This window comes from Belonocnema kinseyi, chromosome 2, assembly GCF_010883055.1.
Source record: "Belonocnema kinseyi isolate 2016_QV_RU_SX_M_011 chromosome 2, B_treatae_v1, whole genome shotgun sequence".
In the NCBI taxonomy this organism is placed as follows: Eukaryota; Metazoa; Arthropoda; class Insecta; order Hymenoptera; family Cynipidae; genus Belonocnema; species Belonocnema kinseyi.
In genome coordinates, this window is record NC_046658.1 from 131,196,699 (window position 1) to 131,219,818 (window position 23,120).

The 23,120-nt window shown below is 33.3% G+C and overlaps 1 protein-coding gene across 4 annotated transcripts in view; it reads right to left on the bottom strand.

Moving 5' to 3' along the window:
* Positions 1–23,120, bottom strand: part of LOC117182935 (protein abrupt) — a 69,272-nt gene that overhangs the window by 16,830 nt on the left and 29,322 nt on the right. For 3 of the 4 annotated variants that reach the window (XM_033376050.1, XM_033376052.1, XM_033376053.1), the window contains exons 2-5: positions 15,746–15,979; positions 15,418–15,624; positions 15,174–15,339; positions 14,932–14,985 (exon numbers count right to left, since the gene is read on the bottom strand). In XM_033376050.1, the coding sequence (XP_033231941.1) occupies positions 14,932–14,985; positions 15,174–15,339; positions 15,418–15,624; positions 15,746–15,979 (661 nt within the window). Of the gene's footprint in view, positions 1–13,281; positions 14,309–14,931; positions 14,986–15,173; positions 15,340–15,417; positions 15,625–15,745; positions 15,980–23,120 lie in introns of those variants that run through there. The other variant, XM_033376051.1, reaches the window with a different exon arrangement.

Sequence of the window (23,120 nt, forward strand, 5' to 3'; positions counted from 1 at the left end):
CTTTCCCTTCCTTGACCGATGTTTGGTGGGACTGACGTTATACGATTTTCGAGAATCGCCTTGAATATCGAAACATTTGAAAAGATTTTAGAGGATTTCCTACTAATTGAATTGTTTTCAAAGATATTTGAAAGGATTTCCTAAGATTAAAAATTTCTTCAATATTTTAGGTACTTTAAAAGAAAAATGTACGCGTGATTTATTAAAAAATTGTTTAGGTTGAAATTGCTTAAATTCAATCTTCAAAATTTTTTTTAATTTAAGGAATTACCCAAACCTTAATAATTGTCAAGGATTTAGAAAAATTCGATTCATTTCCTGTTCCTACATCCCCCCTTTATTCTTTAGAGTTGGGTGGGACTGACGGTATACGATTTTCGAGAATTACCTTCAATATCGAAGCATTTAGAAGGATCCTGAGCATTTTCCTAATAATTTCTAACAATAATGTGTATTTTATAATATTTTTAAGTAATCCAGGGACTTTTAAAGCTATTAACAAAATTTTCAGACATTTCCAAGAATTCCTCAGCGAACTTTTATAAATTGCAATTGAAGTTGAAACTTGAATTTGTTAATATAATTGAAAAGAAACAGTTTCGTGATTCGAGGAAGACGTTCATGGAATAGGGGAATGACTTTTTTGGGAATTTACTAGTTTTCGGCAGTAAGGGTTGCGATCAATTTGAGTGGATGGGTGCGTGTGTGCCTGATTGCACTGAGCCACGAGACTCAATGCTCGATCGGATGGAAGGCAATCGACGGAGGAAGTTGGAAATGGGGAAAAAGGAGGAATCCTGTCCAAGCCACCAGCGGGGGCCTTCGGAAAAGAAATTCACTAGTGGGCAGAATGATTACGCGAGTCCATTAGCGGCACTGCTTCGATGAATTGTGCTGTACTAACGGTCTCATTTCTCAAGGTGGGGCCGTCTTCCGATTGGCCGGAAGAAGATTTTAAATCCTTCTTCATACATCAATCGTACTTAGATATTATCTTCAACATTCTGATTTATGGATGGTTCGATACGTCCATTAACTTAGTTTCCAGAATCACCATCATTTATTTTAGCAATAAACGGCAAAAATTTGCAGCTGAATTTTTACGAATTCTGGATATATTCATAAGATTTCAAAACCATTTCAATTAATTTCAAAAGAATATGAAAAAAGATTCTTAAAAACCTCAACACATTTTTTTTTATAGAGTTCAAAGTTCCGTTCTAGTTTCTGTCCCTACATACCCCCTGCATGGACCAAAGTTTGGTGGGACTGACTTTATACGATTTTAGAGGATTACCTTGAATATCGGAAGATTCGGAAGGATTTTAGAGGGTTTCTGAATAATTCAAGGGATTTCAAGTAATATTATCAGATTTTGTGTATTTTTAAAGGATTTCAAAGGATTTCAGATATTTTTTTAGAGATTTTCGGATATATTAAGGGATTTCCAAAGATTTCAAGAATTTTCAAAATTTTAGGCTATTTTAAAAGCAGAAATCTGATGTATAATAAAAAACTATCCATTCTCTAATAAACTTCAAAAATTTGCTGCTAAATTTTTAAGAATTTTGGATATATTTATAAAACTTTGAACCATTTCAATTCATTTCAAAAGAATTGGAAAAAAATTTCATACTGAATTAAAAAAATTTTTTTTTAATTGCAAAGAATTCAAAAGAATTTGGAAGCATTCCAAATTAATAAGAATTCAGGGTTAATTCCAAATGAATTCAAATTGAAAAACATATTTAAAATCCTTTTAAATCTCTTTAAATGATTGAAATCAATTACAAAGTCATTGGAATCTATTAAAACCACCTAAAATGTTTTCAAATTTTTTTATATCTTTTGAAATTCATTTAAAAAATTATAGTTCTCGAAAATGCCTTGGTACCTTTAAAATACGCTAAAAAATGATAAAATTCCCAGTAAATATATTGAAAATGATATTTCCTGAAATACTGGAGAAACGATTCAAATACATTGAAAGCTTTTAAATTATTGAAATTCTCGAAAATTTTATAGAATCTCTTGGAATTTTTTTAAATATCCTAAAACCCTGCAGGTCCTATAAAATCGTTTCATATCATGAGAAATTCTGTAAAATATCACAAAACATTTTTTTTTATCCTTTAAATCACTTAAACTTTGAAAATTTCCAGATAATTTTCCAATCTCTTGAAAATGCTTTGAATTGTTTTAAAATACCCTAAAATACTACAAATAATTCCTTCAAAGTTCTTAAAGATTTTAAAAATTCCTTGGAATTTTTCAAAAATAGCCTAAAAATTTTGAAATCCCTTCAAATGATCAAAATCTATTAAAAATATCTTGGATTTTTTTTTTAATCCGAAAATATTCTTAATCCTTTGTAATCCCTTAAACTCATTGAAATCTATTAAAAATTCTTTAGAATTTTTTTAAATACTCTAAAATATTTAAAATTCTTTGAAATCCCTTTAAAGTTTTAAAGCTTTTAAAAATTCCTTGGAATTTAAAAAAACTATTGATATTCCCTAAAATATTTTAAATCCTTTAAAATCATTAAAATCTATTAAAAATTCCCGTAAATATTTTTAAATACTCTAAAATATTTAAAATTCTTTGAAATACCTTCAAAGCTTTTTAAGCTCTTGAAATTCCTTGGAATTTTTAAAAATACCCTTGAAATGTTAAAATCTGAAAAATTCCCTGGAATATCCAAAAATCTTTTAAATTCCGTAGAATTCTTTAAACAATCCTAAAATATTTCAAATCTTTTGAAATCCTTTGAAACTTTGTACAGCTTTTGGAAATTCATTGTAATTTTTAAAAATGCCCTAAAATCTTTTAAATCTCTTCAAATTATCTAGATTTATTTGTTGAATTTTGTATGCTTTAAAATACCCTAAAATATTTAAAATTCTTGGAAATCCATTCAACACTTTTAAAGCTCTTGAAAATTCCTTGGAATTTTTAAAAATTCTCTAAAAAAATTTTAATTCCTTCAAATTATCAAAATCTATTAAAAATATCGTAGAATTTTTTATAATATTCGAAAATGTTTTTAACCCCTTGAAATCCTTCAAAATTGTTAAAGAATCTTGAAAATTCCTTAGAATTTTTTTAAATATTCTAAAATCTTTAAAATCCTTTGTAATCCCTTAAAACCATTGAAATCTATATCAAATGTCTTGAAATATTTTGGAAAATCCGAAAATATTTTTAACTACTTGAAATCTTTCAAATTTTTCGAAATAGTTTACGATTTTTGAAAATTCCTTAGAATTTTTTTAAATATTCTAAAATCTTTCAAATCTTTTGTAATCCATTAAAATCATTCAAATTTAATAAAAAAATCTTTTAAATATATTTTTTTATCCTGAAATCTCTCAAATCTTTTGGAATTCATTGCAATCATTGAAATCTATTAAAAATTCCTTGGTATTCTTTTTTTTTTAAATACCGTTAAATATTTGAAATCCTTTGAAAGCTCTCGAAAATATTTAAAGTTCTTGAAAATTCCTTAGAAATTTTAAAAATGTCCAAAAAATCTTTGACATCCTTTCAAATTATCGAAATATATAAAAAATGTATTGGCATCTTTGAAAATACCCTAAAATATTTTGAAAACCTTCAACTCTTTTAAAATCCTTTGAAAATGTCTTAAAATCTTTAAAAATCCAAAGAATTAAAAAAATATATCCTAAAATCTATCACATTTATTAGATTTTTTTTTAAATCCTAAAATCTTTCAAATCTTTTGGAATCCCTAGAAAGTTTTTAAAGCTCTTGAAAATTCTTGGAATTTTTAAAAATATCCTAATAAAATCTCTTAATATCCCATTAAATTATCAAAATATATTACAAATGTTTTGGAATTTTGTTGAATACCCAAAAATATTTGTAATCCTTTAAAATGTTTAAGAATCATTTGAAATTGTGTTAAAATCTTGAAAATTCCCTGCAATACCAAAAAATCTTTCAAATTCCGTAGAATTTTTTTAAACACTCTTACAATATTTCAAATCTTTTAAAATGCTTTTGAAACTTTGTAAAACTTTTGAAAATTCCTTGTAATGTTTAAAAATGCCCTCAAATCTTTTTAATCCTTTCAAATTGTTTTAAATCTTTTGTAATCCCTTCAAAACATTAAAGACAATTAAAAATTCTTTTTTTCGTTCGAAGAAAAACCTAAAATCTTTAAAATCCTTTAAAATCCCTTACAATTATTGAAATCTATCACACATTTTTTAGAATCTTTTAAAATAACCTAAAACATTTAACAGGAATTCAGCCTGAGCAATAAACGAAAAATAGGAAAAATTTTGACAAAATTCAATGTATCTATCGAAAATTGATCAAATTACAATCTAGGCCCTCAGAACAGATTACGAGAGGGTAAAGTTTAATATCGAACTCACAACATCGCCCATGCGTTTTTGGTACCAAGCGGCGCATTGGCGAAGCGTACGGGCGATATATCGAAATTCGGTACCAGTACCGCTCACGACATGCTGCTTGATGTATAGGGGAGAAAAGTTTAATTTAGGTAGTCCGTGCAGCCCTTGCTTCAATAAACATCCCTCCATTCTGCCACTCGTTCAAGTTTTACGACCTCGTGAGATTCGCGAAAAAAAGTGCAAAGAACTGGGGGCTGGAGGTAAACAACTTTCTCCAATTTTTCTGATGACTAGGAGAGCTTTCTCCAACACATCAAACTACTCTAGAGACTGCTGCTAACCAAGTTAGAACAAGCTACTATTTGCTCGAGCCATTCACCAATAGAAACGCTTTGAAATTCGAGGACATTCTAGAATGATGTCTGCAATTGTAGATGTAGAAAACCAACTAAAGGAGGAAGTAAAGAATGGCTTATGAAATGTTTGCTTAGGTCTTTGTTAACTATTAATATTTGAATGGATCGGGCAATTCCGCAAAGATTTTTTTCAGATATGTGTTTGTCTTAGGTATCGTCAAATTTGCTGGAGAGTACACACTTGGAAAAGAAACAGAAGCTGGTCAGGGAAAAGTATTCCAAACCGGCCTTAAAAGCCGTTTAACACTATTTGTTTGGTGGGACTGACGTTCTACGATTTCAGAGATTCACCTTGAATATTGAATGCTTTGAAAGGATCTTAGATGATTTTCTAATAATTTAAGGGGTTTTCAAGAAATATCAGATTTCATGTATTTTAAACGGATTTCAAAGGATTTCAGATATTTGAAGGGATTTCCGGATATATTAAGGTAGTTCCGAAGATTTTAAAGAATTTTCGAAAATTTTTAGGCTGTTTTAAAAGAAGAAATCTGAGCGCTATATATAAAATAAAATTGTCATCCTCCATTGACCGAAGTTTGGTGGGACTGACGCTATACGATTTCGGACAATTACCTTCAATATCGAAAAATTTGGAAGAATCTTAGTTGATTTCCTAATCATTTATGGGGTTTCAAGAAATATCACATTTCATCTCTTTTAAATGAATTTCCACAGATTTGCGAGATTTCAAGGGACTTTCGAATATTTCAAGGTATTTCCAAAGATTTTAAAGAATTTAACAATTATTAGTGTATTTTAAAAGAAGAAATCTGAGCGTCATATATTAAAAAATGGCCATCGTCCATTGGCCAAAGTATGTTGAGACTGACTTTATACGATTTTAGAGAATTATCTTAAAATCCAAAAAATTAGAAGGACTTTTAGAGGATTTCTTAACAATTCAAGGGATTTCAAGGAATACCATCAGATTTCATGTATTTTAAAAGGATTTAAAAGGATTTCAGTGATTTTTGAATATATCAAGCCATTTCCGAAGACTTTTAAGATTACAAAAAAATTGTACGGTATTTTAAAAGAAGATTTATTAAAAATTGTCATCTTCCATTGACCGAAGTTTATTGGGACTGACTTTATACAATTTTAGAGTATTGCCTTGAATATTGGATAGAATAGAATAAAACCGAATAAAAATAATTTTCTAGATTTTGGGATATTTTAAAAGAAGAAATCTAAGCTTGAATTCTTCAGAAATTGTTTAGGTAGAAATTTGCTTAGATTTCGCCTTCAAACTTTTTTAAAATTAACATTAAGTCTATTTTCGTCGATTTTATCAATGACTATAAAGGTTGCATGGAATGTACATAAAGGATTTCAAAGTTTTTAAAAAGATTTTATCAAATATCATGGAATTTTTCCAGGCATTATTTATTTTCAAGGATTTAACAAAATTCCAACCGGTTTTTGGGAAGATTTGGAGGATCTTTATAAGACCTACAAGGTTCTGGAATATTAAGAAAAATTCCAAGGAATTTTTAACGGATTTATTAACATTTCTAAAGATTTCAGTAATTTTCATGATCTTAAAGAATTTTTTAGGAATTTAAATAGATAAGATTTTTAGAAATTTTTAAAAGCGTTAAAAAATGACAAAAAAATTTAAAAGGTTCCAAAGAAGATGACATTTTTAAGGGCATTTTTAATTATTCTTGAGAAATTTCGAGATCTAAAAAATTTCAAGAAATTTAAAAGAATTTAAATGATTTTAAGGGAGAATTAAGGGTACTTTAAAAGATTCCGATGAAATATTTAAGGATATTTTTAATGATTCTTAAGAACTTACAAGAGATTTAAAAAATGTTAAGAAATTTGAAAGAGTTTTAATGATTTTAAGAGAGAGTTTAAGGTATTTTAAAAGATTTCGATGAACTGTTTAAGAGTATTTTAAACGGTTCTTAAGAACTCTCAAGAGCCTTAAAAATTTTAAAGAAAATTGAAAGAATATTAATGGTTTTAAGGGTGAGTTTAAGGTATTTTCAAAGATTCCGATGAAATAATTAAGGGTATTTTTAATGATTTTTAAGAACTTTCCAAAGATTTATAATTTGTTAAGAAATTTAAAAGAATTTTAATGATTTTAAGGGAGAGTTTAGGGTATTTTAAAAGATTCCAAGAAACTTTCAAAAGCGTTAACAAATGCCAAACGATTTTAAAAGTTTCCAAAAGAGATGAAATATTTAAGGATATTTTAAATGAGTCTTACGAACTTTAACGATATATAGAAAGTTTCAAGAAATTTAAAAGGCTTTTAATGATTTTAAGGGAGAGTTTAGGGTATTTAAAAAGATTCCGATGACATAATTAAGAGTATTTTAAATGATTCTTAAGAAACTTTAAAGAAATTAAAAAAATGTATGCATTTCAAAGAATTGTAATGCTTTTAAAGATTTCAAAGATTTTGAAAGATTTAAAAATAATTACAAGTATTTCCAAAGATTTCAAAGAATTAAAAAAAAAACTTTAGAATACTTTACAAAGATTCTAAATAATTTCAATAAACTTCAAGATATTTCAAATGATTTCATAGAATATTGCGGGGATTTCAAGGTATTATATTGGATTTCAAAATATTGTAAAAAAATGAAGTGTTTTAAAAACCGCTGAAAATTTTCCTTTTAGAAGTTGCTGCTTTCTCGTAAAGTTCGGATATATGACAAGCGTGAGTTTTGGGAAAGCTTCTTGTTTTCATCGAATTGAAAAAGCATGTAGTAGGCTTCTCGATTTATCTGAAGCTTTTTACAAGAGAAGAGACACGCACATATATCTGAAAATGTGTACGTCGGGTATGTCGGGAAAAAATATAGGGTGAATTGACGAAGTTAGAATGACTTGGGGCTTGGTGGGTGACCAGGGGGCTTGAAGAAATCAGGGGGTGGTGGTTGAGCTGGGGTAGGCGTCGGTAGGCGCCGGGGGCAAGTGAGGGCAGATCAATGCGGACATGTGCGGGAAATTGCACAAGGATCGATCCCAGGACCCTCAGGAAAGCACCAACTCTCTCTCTCTCTCTCTCTTTTATCACCCCTCTACTCACTCTTTCGCTTATCCTTATCCTGCCTCTTTCCTCTCACCCTTTCCTCCTTCAACAAAAACTCAAGTTTACTGCAGCTGCCCACTGACTTTTCCATCAACTCATCTCGGATGACGATATCGCCTCCGGTGGTTCAAAACTTTCAAAAACTCAAGTCGATAACTGAAGAGTTTGGCTTCAAGAAACCCTCCAGAACGGAGAGAATGAACCAGAGTTGCTGCGCAATTTTTTTTTATGAATTGGTACAAATCACAGATAGATATACATCTGGGAGAATAAAGTGTTGAAGACACTTCAATTAGAATTCTGGGGAAAAAAGAAATTTCGGGAGGACATTCTGAATTAAGAAGAAATTTTCGTATTTCTTTTCTTCAATTATAATGCAATCTTGCTTGAGAAAAAAGCAATTCTTCTTCGATCTTCCAAGACTGTTGAATCTGATTTACTGTGAAATGTTTTAAATTCATTTGTCTTCTGATAAAGTATTTATATAAGATTTTCAAACACGTTAAAAAATTACAAATGATTTTAAAAGCTTCCCAAGGAAATGAAATATTTAAGGGTCTTTTCAATTATTCTTAAGAACTTTCAAGAGATTAAAAAATATTAAAGAAGTTTGAAAATATGTTAAAAGATTTTAAGGGAGAGATTGGGGTATTTTTAATGATTTTTAAGAACTTTCGGTAGATTAACAAAATTTTAAGACATTTTAAATCAGTTTAATGATTTTAAGGGGGAGTTTAAAATATTTTAAAAGATTCCGATGAAATATTTAAGGGTATTTTAAATGATTCTTAAAAACTTTCAAGAGATTTACAAAATTTCAAGAAATTTGAAAGAATTTCAATGATTTTAAGGGAGAGTTGAAAGTATTTTAAAAGATTCCGATAAAATATTCAAGGGTATTATAAATGATTCTTAAGAACTTTCAAGAGATTTTAAAAAATTCAAGAAATTTGACAAAATTTAAATGATTTTAAGGGAGAGTTTGGAGTGTTTTACAAGATTTCGAGAAATTTTCAAAAGCGTTAAAAATCGCCAAAGGATTTTAAGAGGTTCCAAAGGAGTTAAAATATTCAAGCGTATTTTAAATTATTCTTAAGAACTTTCAAGTGATTTGAAAGAATTTCAATGATTTAATTTGAGAGTTTACGGTATTCTAACATATTCCAAAGCAGATAAAATATTTGAGGGTATTTTAAATTTTGCTTAAGAACTGTCCAAATATTTTTTTAAATTCAGGAAATTTGAAAGGATTTTAATGATTTTAAGGGAGAGTTTAGGGTATTTAAAAAAATTCCGAAAAATTTTCAAAGGCGTTGAAAAATGCTAAAGGATCCCTAACAGCTGGTAAAATAAAAGGACTTTTTCCAAGAGTAACAAGCTTCGGGAAGAGCACCCGGTTCAGAAACTTCCATTTTTCCTCCAAAAATTCGAGGAAACTCTGGAACTTTGCGACGAACTTTCATTCACCAGCAGGAACACAAAAGAAAATGTGGAATTGAGCGAATTGGCAAAAAATTGAGGAGAAAATGATGTGCAAAAGGCAAGGGAGAACACTCTTTTGAATTATAGTTGAAGATGAGAAAGAGATTGAGATTAGGGAAGGCAGGATGGAAAATCAATGCGGTCAGAGAATCGCATCGCATTTTAGGATGAAGATCTTTTATGTCCGGTCACGTCTTTAATATACTCGACGGGTGGTTAGGGAGACTAGGCTTTAATCAATCTTCCGCCGATGTACATTCTACATGTTTCAATTTCTTTTTCTCCCCTCTCTTATGCAGGCAACTTTAAGATCTCTCCTCAACCATCATTACATCACATTTTTTCCTTTAGGAATATGAAAAAAAAAAATTTCGGAAAATGTTTCAAAACTGCCGAATGTTAAAAGATTTCTAGTTCCTTTCTCTCTAGCCGTGTAGCTTATTTCTGACGACAGTCTATTTGAAATTTAAACTTTAATTAAAATTGGAATATTATTTTTAATTAAAAATTGCACTCTTCCATAATGAAGGGAACATTTATTACTGAAATTTATGTCGTCCAGGCGAAGTTCAAAATTGTCCTCGCAGAGCAAACGCTCAACGGTTTCGCGTTCAGAAACTTCAGCTGATCTTTTTAAGACTCGAGAAGTTTTAATAAATCAAACTGCTGAAACTTGAACTTTTAATTAAAACTTATAAACTTTTACCGCGACCATTATTGGACAAGTGCAAATAAAACTTGAAACAAGACTTCCGAATAATTTTCTTTTATCATGCCAAGGTTTATAAATTTCAAGTTTTTCTTTTTGTATTTAACCAAAATCTCGAAAAGACATTGAATTTTGTTTTTAAGAATCGCTAGACACCCTGTAAAAAATTTGAAAGCGTTTTCAAAAGATTAGAAAATTTTCAAGAAATTTGAAAAAACTTAAAATGATTTTGAGGATTTCAAGGGGAAGTTTAGGATATTCTAAATGATTCCGAGGAATTATGAAGAGAGTTGAAAATTTGAAAGAATGTCAATGTATTTAAGAGAGTTAAGGGTATTTTAAAACGATTCCGAAAAACTTTCGAAATATTTTTTAATCATTATATGAAATTTTAAATTTTAAGGGAGAGTTTATCAGCTTACAGTATTTTAAAATCTTTCATAAGAGATGAAATGTTTGAGGGTATTTTAAATGATGCTTAAGAACTTTCAAAATATTTTTTATATTTCCAAAATTCCTAATGGTTTGAAGGGAGAATTCAGAGTATTTAAAAAAATTCAACGAATTTTCTAAAGCGATAAAAAATCCCAAAGGATTTTGAAAAATTCCAACAGACATTAAATATTGAAGGGTTATTTAAAATGATTCTGAAGAACTTTTAAACTGTTTGAAAATTTTCAAGAAATTTGAAAGAATTTGAATGATTTTAAGGGAAAGTTTAGGGTATTTTTTAAGTTTCGAAATGAGATGAAATTTTTGAGGATATTTTCAAATGATTCTAAAGACTTTCACATTATTTTTAAAAATTCAAGAAATTTGAAAGAATTTTAATAATTTTAAGGCAGAGTTTAGGGTATATAAAAAGATTCCAAAGGAGATGAAATTTTGAAGCATATTTTCAAATGATTCCGAAAAGCTTTAAAAATATGTTTTTTTAAATTCAAGAAATTTGAAATTTTTAAAATGATTTTAAGGGAGAGTTTAGACTAAAAATTCTGAAAAAATTTGCAAAAAATGACTAAAGTTACAAACGTGTTCCATTTGTAAGCGAAATGGTCTTTTTCGAGCAGAATGAAATGAAATAGGGGAGAAATGAGGAAGGACTGGAATAAAAATAAGGATTGCGCGATAAGCTAAGCAACGAGAAGACAGATGCAACGTGTCACGGTTAAGCCGTCCGCTTTTCGTATGCCTTCCTTATCCTGCATCTTATCCCACCCGATCGGCTCTCCCTTCTCGTGTCCTTAATGTCTCTGGATCCCTTCTTCGTTCTTTGCCACCCTCGCGAATCCACGTGGAGCTTCACAAGAGAGTCAATCAGAAAATGAGGGAGAGCGAGAGACGAGCGAAAGGGTGGAACATTGTCTAGCGAACAAATGACAATTGCAATTCCCGCCTGATTTCAGCTGCATTTGTCTTAATAAACTTCCGCTCTCAGAAGACGTGATCCGGTAAAGTTAAAGTTGGTACTCGAATTAAAAGCGAATTTTAATAATTCCTCCTATTACAGTTACGGCAAAACCCCCTACTGACCCTCGTTTGTACCCCCCAGCGTCATCAGTTTGCGCGACAGAATAATCGTCGAACGTTTTCCGCTCCCGTCGCTCCCTTTTGCTCTCGTTTCTTTTTTCCCCACTACCACATATGTCCGGGGTTATTGCAAACATGTCAACGCAGCGGTGGCCACGCGATAGCAAAGCAGCTCCACACTGAGGGTTGGCAGGTCGATAAGAATCTGGTTTTGACCAAACTAACGGCACCATTATCCGGAACGGATCCAAGTGATAGATGGCCCTAATTCACGGCTGCTGTGGATGAGATTCGGTACTCGGGGCACCTAACAATCTTTAGATAACTGGGACAAAACCGGTGGCCCTTCAGTTAGTTGGGTGTCCATTATTGACAATATTTCGCAAAGGTAGACCGTGTCAGAGATAAATAAAGCTCGCGCAATTCCAAACGAACTCGTGATGATTCCCTCCGGAAATTCGAGTCGAGTGTGCTTGACATGACATTTTCTTTTGAGATGGTAATTTTGCCTGTCTCAACCACCCAGATTGGCAGAAGCAACCTCGCCATGAAATAAAGACAAGGACGACAAAGTCAAAAGACCCTTCAGACGAAATTGAAGGACAAGTTTTCATTAAGAGTATTGTCGATAATTTCTCTTCAGTTGTGTTGAAAACCAATTTATCGCTTATAATGAAGATGAGCAGGAATGTTAGGAAGATGTGTTTTTTGGTATGTTTGGATGATGCGAATTCGAGAATCGATTCTTTTTTTTCTCGAGAATCGGCCATCCGTAGCTGATGGGACGAAATAAAGAGAACAGGGTCGAGCCGGACGGCCAAGAGTAGAGAGCAGGAGGTGATGGCTGAAGAGCAAAGTAAGACTCTTGGAAGGGGCAGTCCGGGGGAGTGTGGAGGGGAACAAATGCGAACTTCCATTACGCTGGCTCGACTCGAGTCGCGGGGGTGGTAAGAGGAGATAGAAGAGATTCGTGGAAACACCGCGGAATTGGATAAGCTACCAGGGTTTGTTTTCTCAGTGGTTCTCCACTAGAAAAGCCTTTTACTTTACAAAAAAAAAAGGAAATTTCTTATTTACCCTCCCCTCTTTTTCTCCACATCTTGCAACGTATCACGGCGAGGGGAAGCGGATAAAATGAAACTTTCTGTTTTCTTACTTTCTGGTAAACCAGAGAAAAGACGTTTACTCATAGAGGGTGGGGAAAAAAAGGGAAGGAGCAAAACGTAACAATTCTTTCTGGACACTAGTGGTTGGGTGAGTATCCTTCTTCATAGTCCACGCATGGCGAAAAAAGAGGGAGGGAAGGGTGCCTCACAAGAGGGCGAGTAGACGAACAAAATGGAACGAAAAAAAAAAAGAAGGGAGAGTAGACGGAGTTAGGACAGGAGCGGGAGGCACTAGGCGTTGTTTGTTGAATCGTGGAGATCAATACGATGTACTCTCCTCTAATTCAAACGGACGCGCGTCTCCAGTGAATCACATACTCTCTAAATCATCAAAAATAACAAAATCTTCAAATAAAATCATCTATTATGCATCTTAAATCGATTAAAAGGCCTTTTAGAATCAAGTTCAAAAAAATATCCTTGAAAAGAGCTTGAAAAAAAAAACTGGACATTTGTAAAGTCTCAAGACGAATCCCTGGAAATAAATGGATTGTTTATTCGGATCTTGGAAGCTTGCGATTTCTCGAGGGAGAAAATGGGAAAAAATGTCTCTCCACTGCCCAATCGAAGGAGCTTATTTATCAGACTTGTCGTCGTCTCGAAAGGGAGACGCCTCGTGTACTGTACTAGGAGAATAAGTCGAAAATAGGTCGGCCAATCACAAGAAGTTACCCCCTCTCTAGATCCTTATTGACATCTCCTCAACTAGAGCCTTAAGACTAATACAAAAATACCTAATAACAAAATCCTGCTTAGGCGGGGCTTTAGCGTTACTTGCGCTTCTATTTACACACGACGTTTCACCTCACAAAAGAGTCTTCTTGCTTTGGTCTAGTTTTTTCATCAGGGCTTCTCCTCCGACCATCTCTCACTTGTTCCCGTCACAAACGGGTGTTGAGGCGATGGTTGAGGCGTACTGCCCTGTGAAATTGACGGCTGCATCTGATAAACCGGATAGCTTTTCCGCTTTCTGATGCCGTGCATCGACAGCAAATGAATCTGCAGATACTGCTTCGTCTTGAACTGTTTGCTGCAGACGTGACAAGAAATATAGGCCGTTTGCACCGTGTGCACATTCACAATGTGCTGCTTCAGATTTGAATTGTTCGAGTAGATCTTGCCGCACTCGGGACACTTTGGCTTTTGATTGTTCGGGTCTAATTGATGCTGCTGATAAGGATGGAGAATTGAAATTCCGTCCAGATTTTTCTTCGCGCAGGACTGTAACATCAGGTTGAGCTGATCGTTCTTGATTGATTGTTGCTGCTGTTGCTGTAAATTCTGCAAGTTGGTCTGCAACTTTTGATGCATCAGGGAGAGTTGATCCGTGTTGAGACTGTTGAGGGAGTTGTGGGTAGGTTGCTGCTGCGACTTTTGATTATTGGCATGGTGGTGATGGTGATGATGATGCTGATGATGCTGCAGGAGGGACGAGAGCTGATCCTGCTTGGAGCTGACGCCACTGCTCTCCTGAGTTCCAGTTCCGGCGGGTTCGCTTCTCGAGGACGTGCCCGGCAGCCAACCGGAACTCGAGCCTGAACCGTCTCCTCCCGAGGGCTGCCATCGCCCTGGAACCACCAGCCAATTTCAGTCCTCAGCCAACCTCGAACGATCCCTTAAACACTACTAATCGCCTCTCTCCTCCCACAGCCCTCCTTCCTGTTTTTTTTTCTTTTCTATTTTATCATTATCTACTAAGTTTACTTTTTTTTGCCCCCAACCAACTCCCTCCCAAACTCACCAACCCTTAAATTTCACCACCATGCCAACTTTACCGAAAATTCACGGACAAAGGGGGAAGCTACTACTTCCCAAATTTCAAAAAAAAAATTCTCTTTATGTCGCAAATAATGTTCTTAGTTTTTCTCTCCTCCACCTTCGGTCTCTGTTGCTTTAAAAGACGTGAAGCAATTTCCATCGTTCGTTCTGTCTCACGAAAAAGTTTCGGAAACGGGACGTCCGATTTCAAATTGGGATGTCGCAATCAGTTATTGGATTTTTAGCGTGACTCTAGTCCATTCTTTACTCACCGTGTTTTTTTTTGGGAAGGGGAATACAGGGTTGTGAGAGGTACGAGAGTTCCATGCATTCAACGCAACAGCGAGAGACCAGAGTTCTAAGGAACGACGGGAGGATTCTAGTTTGGGCTATGACCGTTAGGTGAAGTTACTGTAATATTTCGACTACTCACCATAGTTTGGATCCTGATTCGCTGCGTGAATCCCAGAAGGTCCTGGCATCAAACCTGCAAAATTAAATTTCAAAAATATTAATCAGAACATGAATTGTGAGGAAAAATTGACATGAGCATAGGGCATGAGCATAAGGTATGATCATAGGGCATGATCATAAGAAATGAGCATAGGGTATGAGCATAGGGTATGATCATAAAAAATGAGCATAAGGTATGAGCATAGGGCATGAGCGAATTACCTTGAAGTCCTAACAATGCAGCGGGAAAACTGCTACGATGATGTTCCATGGAGTCATTGAGAAGATCGCTGGGCTCTGTCTTGACGGAATTCAGCATACTATCATTGTTCGACGTATCCTCTTCGTTGTCTGACATGGAATTCGAGTCCTCTCCAGTAGATTGCGCCTAAAAGAATGACATAATTATTTTATTGAATCACAATAATAACAACAAAAATAGAGATTTTACAGGAAGGAAATTTACCTGCACGTTATTGACAGGTGGCGTGTGTATCGTGGGACCACCTTCCAGTGCTTGTCCCAAAAGAGACTCCTGAAGGTCTGTCTTTGGTGATACATGGTTTCCTAGAGCTGGCGAATAACTTCTCGGTCTCTTTTCAGGTGGTGAACCAGCCCCGCTTTCGTTAGCTTCCCCTCTTCCATTGTCCTGCCAAGGATTCCGCGGCGTTGGCTGTGAATTTCATGTAATATTTAATAGAAGATTGCGAAATTCCGGTTTCATTATGTTCCAAATTAGATAATAATGAGACAATCATTTGCTATTTATGGAGTTATATTAAAGTTAGACTTACTGGTGCGCTACCGTTGTTGCCTGTCGTAGGTGGTGCCTGTGGGATTTTTGCGGCAGCGCCGCTGTTGACGTCGGCCAAGCCTCGAACCTGTAGCATTTGAGCTGTTTTCAAAAAAGCAGCCAACTGCTCCTGTCCGACATGAACTTCTCCATGATACATGAAACGCAGTAAGGATTCCATGTCTGAAGAAGCCACGTCCCTCAAGATAACAATTGGGTGTTGGCATGGATTCGCCTGCAATTACAAGAAGATGCAAATTTAAAATATCTTCCAATCCAAATAAATACGTTTAAATCTGATTAAAAAGAAGTTTCATTAATGTTAATGAATAAAATAAATAATTTTGAACATTTTTAACCTACTACGCCGTTTCCAACTCTAAAAAATGGTACCCAGATTGGCAAAAAAGGAAAATTCGCAGCTGACGTATATGATTTACTCTTGGAACGTGTAATGAGCGATATTTTAATCCCCACTGTTCCACAGTGATCGATTCTTTCCCTGCCAGGCTTTAAATTAATTACACCACGGCTATCGGCACACAACCGATTGCTCGTGAAAAGTTAACTAGTATTTCGCATTTCGTTAAATCGAAATTGAACACACATTATCCAGAACGCTCTATGTATAGAATTATTCGTAATCGTGTAATTCCAGTTCAATTTCAGTTTTATTACTCTGGTCTCTATTGTCTTTCTAATAAACGAAAAAATTAATTTATCAATTATGGCAGTCTTATCGATATTAATTATGAAAAATTATGCTAAAGACTTTTTTGCTTTCAAAATATTTTCGCAATATCCAAATCGTCTGACAATCACGGTTTGATTTCATCTGAGAAGTATTACCCCGCAGAGGGTTAATCAATTACAGCTTTCATTCACACCCGTCGCCTGGAATTAACGACCAAACTGATTTTAATCTCTGATCAATTGGTTTGACCCTCCTGTAAATGTGTACGAAGTATTGCAACTTTCATTTCAAAGTCAGCAAAGAGGTTTAGATATTTATTCAATTCTTAATCAAAGTACAAACAGAAGTACAAGAAGTAGGACAAAAAAAAGTTTGTTGTTTTCTTTCCACAGATTCTAGTGGATAGTAAGAAATCTAAATATGCTGTTTGCGGTGATAGTAAAGAGGCAGTCATGCATACTTATATGTCGTGCGGGCATGCATGCGAAGCACCCTAACTATAGGTAAGTAGAAAAGTAGATACGATTGCATGGTTTCTGATCCGTTTATGTGCAGAGCGGGAGCAGTCATGGCTTCACAAAACATAGTGATTGGTTATGTCGACATATACATATGGATTATGAGCATTGTCCATTAATTGCAAACCCGTGTTAACATCAGTTACACATTCATGTAAAAGAAGGAAAGAAGATGAGAAATGAGCAAGTAGGGGAGTTGCGCCTACCAAAACTTTGTAGGATAAACATGAATAAAGTTGAGTTGCTGGAATAACTGTTTTCCTTTCACTACTTTTCTTAATCACAATAACCAAGAAGTTGGGTCAACCACTGTTTTCCAAACAAAGTAAATTTGTTGAGGATTTATCCATAAATTTTTTCGGGGAGCAAATGAAAATAAAATGTCTGAAGAGCCGGCGAGAGGAATGCAGTCCAATAACCGCAATATTAACCAGAATTAGAGTTTTCGTTCAAATGAAAGTGTTGGCGAGTGTGAGCCATCCTAAACTTCATTCTCCAAAAAAGAATTGCTAAATTAAATATTGGCATACAGGAAAAAAAAATAGTGTGCAAAGTATTACTCTATTAAAAACTGATTTTACAAGAAACTAAAGTGCGACATTACTTCCAATGTGACCCTCATGAGGAAGAAATGACAATATTTACTGAATAAGCAATTTGCTAAAATAATTATAATTCTCACTTGGAACGGTGAATATTTCTTCAGTCATATTATCAACATGACGTAAATCAGAAAACTTGACTACTTAAGATATGATTTGGAGAAAGTACATGGACAGTATTCATCCAGAGAAATGTTAAGTGAAAGCTATATTAATTTGTAAATATTTCTAAAAATGATATAATGCAGGTGTAGTAGGTTGAAGCTCGTAGAAGGAACTCGTGAAAATAAAGATGAGTGCATAAATTAAATAAAGTGCATATCAGATGACAAATGTTCATTCTCAGTTTTTGATTCATTACTAATTTTTATTTGCTTCTCAGATGTTTCAATAAGCTTTAACTTGCTCGAAAGCATTCCCAGAATAAAATGAGGGTTCTGTCTCAATAACATGCAACTCTAAAAGTACCATCCATCTCTCTTAATTATTCCTTAAAATAAAAGAGAGAGACGTACAAGTGAGTGCCTTCTTTCAAAAATACGCTCGATTGACAGAACACAAGATATAGATTGGCGGATCTTGATAAAAAAAAATCTGAACTTGATATTTCGTTGGCTCAGGGTCTCTCCCAACTTCATGTAACTATCCGTTAACGACACTACCGTTACTGGTACATTAGCAGTCACAGGTTATTTGCATATTGGATCGGTAATTTCCATCTGTTAGGTACCACAAACTAGGCTCACCTTATACGCATGGCAACATTTACCGCCGACGGCCATTACCAAGAACGTGATTTATCCACCAACAAGTACCAAAAACACGGTCTTGTGCTTCGAGGCTAACATTAGTTGGTATTTTAGATCATATGACGGTGAAAAAAAATTAGGATGAATCCGGAACTGTGATTTAAATATACGATGTCAAAAAAAAAGTGGACTCTTGGCTTGCGACACACAAGAGATTTATGAAATTTCCTTGCATTTCTAATTTACGTGATGAAGTTTCTCCATTACTTTCAATCAATTAATTTTTTTCCAGTTTCAGTCAATATTACAGAATATAAAATGATAAGCAGAGTTGACAAGTCACTTCCTCCTCATGAACACATTCGATAAATTGTTCATGTACTTAGCATCAGAGTATGTTATATATTCTCAGTCGTCTCTGTTTTGGCGTACTTGTGTGGGAGGATATCCACGACTTTGGAAACTTCCCGCAAAATGAAACGGCCGGAGTCATATATGTAAAAATATAAATCCAGGGGGACACATTCATGCGCGACTACTCGTGCATTGGTTTTCCAGACAGTAGTTAGAGGAATGCGCAACCGGCAACGACGCACTTCCGTTGATAAAAATACACACGGTATAATGTGTCTCAGTACACGCGCGCGACCCAGCACCAATGAATCCGCTAAGGAGTACTACTATATACGCGTACGCAGCGCAATAATACCCACATTCATTTCCATACTATGCCATGATTCAGTCACGTGTTTGGTACCTAAGTACTGCGATGCCTAAGTGCGGTATCAACTATCAACACGCTGCTTCTGCGTATCTTCGCAGTTTCGCACTTACTAGACTTCTCCAAGAATGTCAAAACCGCGCAACACTAGTCAATCTCGACAGGATGCACTCAGCATTTCATTCGAGTCATGAGCTCCAAACACTTCAAACAGAAAATACGAGTAGAAAGATTGTATTTGCCAAGTTCTTAGACTATCGTCGGAAATTAGAGACGCGATAAAACAATTTTTAATTCAAATTTGAGAGCCCAGTGGGTATAAAACCATGAATATCTCAAGAACGTCCTATGTCGGCACAATTAATGTATCTAAGGCGACCATTGTCCTAAAGACGTTTTAAAAACATAGGACACTCTCAGGAGATTAAAAGAACGTCCTTGGGACGTTCCTAGGACGTCCTATGTCGGCACAATCAACGCCTATGAGACGTCTTATGTGCTAAAGAAGTCTTAAAGACATAGGACGTTCTCCGGACATCTATTGTATTGAGATTAGATGTCTTAAGAGCAATCGAAATAGGACGTGCTAGGGCTGACATAGGACGTACTAGGGCCGACATAGGACGTACTAGGGCCGACATAGGACATGCTAGGGCCGACATAGGACGTGCTAGGGCCGACATAGGACGTGCTAGGGCCGACATAGGACGTCCTAGGAACGAACCACAGAAGTTCTAGGAATTTTCATGGTTTTGTGTCCACTGGGGTATTATCATTTTGCAGAATATTGTTCAGTACTTGTTGGACGAAAAACACAAGAATAATAAATAAAATTCAGGCGAATTGCACATCTTAAGTCCCTATTTTTAAATCAAGTCCTGTCGTTCTCTGTCACTCGAGAGCTTCGTCATGACGGCCTACATGTGCGGACCTAATTACGTTTCGCGCAATCACCGATAATAAACCCTCTGTATGTACGTGCCTACACAATTTTCTGTAGCTACCTCTCTCTTGTTATATGACTTTCCTAAAAACATTACTGGTATTTAAGAGACTGAAATTAGCGGTTTTCTTGTCAATCAATAAAAGAGAAGGTGTCATTTCCACTTTCAAAAAACACTTCAAGAACCGGTCATTTCCCAGCTTTTCCCGGTCAAGTTTTTCAAGTTGCCCGGTCAATTAGGAAGTAAAATACTCATATTTGACGCGATAGTTAAACATTTATTTTAATTTATTACGTTAATTCTAAATATTCTTTTAACAGAACAGAGCAACAATTTTCAAAATAAATGAATCTCGAAACAAATACTTTAATTTTCTATAAAAAATATCAATTTTCAACAATAATGTTGAAATTAGAATTTAAGTTAGAAAAATTAGTTATAATAGTTTAATTTTAAGACAAAAAGATAAATTTGCAACTATGATGAATATTTCACTGCAATGCTTTAATTTTCAAACACAAAGATGAATTTTCAAGCGAGATTAGTTTTTTACGAAAAAATACAGTTTTCAAAAACAAAAAAAGGTGCATTTTTTAACGAAATAGCTGAATTTTCAATTGAGGTAGACAAATTTTCAACCAAATAGTTAAATTTTGGAGTAATAAAAATAAAATTTAAACCAAAAACATGAGTTTTCAACAAAAACCATAAATCTTTAACTGAAATGGTTAAATTTACAAACTAACAAAAATTAATTTTTACTTAAAAAAAGTAATATTGTCAACCAAAACTTAAATAATTGAACTTTGAGTAAAAAATATATGTCCAGCCAAATAAATGAATTTTTAATTAATATTATAAAATATTTAATTGGCACAACAGTTACATTTTCAATTGAAAAAAATGCTTTTCAACAACAAAGGAAACAAATTTTTAACAAAATAATAACATTTTCGGGAAAAAACTACTTTTCAACCGAAGAAAAATCAATTTTTTAATCAAATAGCTCATTTTTCAACGTAAGAAATAACTTTTCAATTAAAATTATGAATTTAAAAAAAAAAGTATAATTTTTTAAGAAAAAGTTCAACTTTGAACTACGTACTTTTATTTCGAACCAGAAAGAATAATTTTAAACTAAGATGATGAATAATTAAATAAAATAATTTAATTTTTGACTAAAAAGGTACATTTTCAGCCAAGAACAGTAGTTTCTAGCAAAAGAGGCGATTTTTTCAACTAAAAAATAATTTTGAATAATTAAACAGTGAAAATACAAAATTTTAATAATTTAAAAAAAGGCATTAAATTTCCAACCTAATTTAACAGGAATACTTGCATTTTCAACCAAGAAGAATTTTTAGACAAGAAGAAAAAGATAATTTCAAACGTATCGATTTTAATTCAAATGAAAAAGATTAATTTTGAACCATAAAGATTAATTTTCTACAAAAAACACAAATTTTTCACAAAGTAAATAAATTTTCAAACAAATAGTTTCATCTTTAGTTGAAAATGTCAATTTCAACCAAATATTTTTCATTTCTTAAAAATATATATAAATTTTCTATTTAAAATCGAATAGAAATATATTTTCTCAAGAAAAATTATTTATGCTAAAAAAGCATGAAAAAGATTTACAATTAAAAAATAGACTTCTAAACTACCTTACTTTCCGGCTCGCTAGAGAAAAAATAACAATTCAAAAAAAGAGGGAGAAAATCAATTTTCAACAAAAACTAGAATAGTTCAATTTTCTCTCAAAAATGTAATTCTTTACAAAAAAAATGTTTTAAGCAAAATAGTTGAAAATTTTAATATAAAATTGATTTTCAACCGAGTATTTAAATTTTCTAATCAGAAATGAATTTTCAATTAACATGATGAATCGTTGATAAAAAAATTAATTTTTAATAAATGGTTTTAACTTTTAACCAAGTAGTTGAATTTTTAAATAAATAATCCTATTGTAATTTAAAAAAAGACCAAAATTTTCCTAAAAATGAAAAGAAAAAATTCTTTTTTTGGAGAAAAAAAACGGACAAAAGATGAGAAAGAAATCAACAAAATTCTCCCCCTTTTTTCCTCTCGTTTTTAAATAAAATAAAAATAAAAAATAATAATTTTAGCAGGTAGGAAAAGCAATGAAACCACGATGCTCTCTCTCCTTTTCTCTGATACCTGAGACTAGTTTTAAAAGAAAAAAATAATTTTTGATTTTCCTACCTGCTTAAAATATTTTTTTTCTGTTTTTGCCTTGAGAAGGGTTTCGGAAGGGAATTTGGTTGGATGCCTTCTCATTATTCTTTTCCCTTTTTTATTTTTTAGCAACAAAAAAAAACAGATTTTTCTTTTCTTCTATCTTTTTCGAATTACAATAGGAACATTTTATGGTGGTTGTCCAAATTGAGTCGTTTGATTATTGTTTTTATTTTTGGAAATACTCCACATTAAATTATCCTTCACCCAACTTCAGATAGATAATATCTCGGGGATTTACTCTTTCGTTTTTATATTCCTCCACTTCTCGCCGCAGCTTCCCCTTCCTCATCATCCTCGCACCCTATCATCTTGTCACTCGGTAGTAGTTGGACTCGTAAATTATATTTTTAAATATATATAGCATCGTCTCGTTGCAAGACTACCCCCCCCCCCCCCCCCCCCAACTCCTCTCTCTTTAAGCAGGCGACACATTTTTCGTCTCCTTTTTTTTTATTTTCTTATTTAGCATCAACGCGATGTCTTATTTCTTCCACCCTCTTTCCAAAATGTAGACGTATGTACATACGATACATACGAGGAACGATTTACTGCACAGCAAACTGACAAGGGCCTTGCGGTGGTCGATTTTATTTTGGGCACAAATACGCGGATTACTTCTCGCACGTGCAGAGTGAATAACAAAATTTCAATTTGTTAATCAGTAAATCCTTCCACGAAATATCACGAATTGGATTCATTTCAGAGATAAAAAATAGTAGCAAAATCGTCGCATCAATTTTTAAATAAATAAACTTATAATATAAATTATAAGTCAAATTAAATTTTTTTTTAATGTTGGAAAAATGTAAATATTTGTTTCTGTTGGAAAAAGTATTTTTGTAAAATGTATGAAATAAGTAAACATGAGGATTCTATCACATTTGTT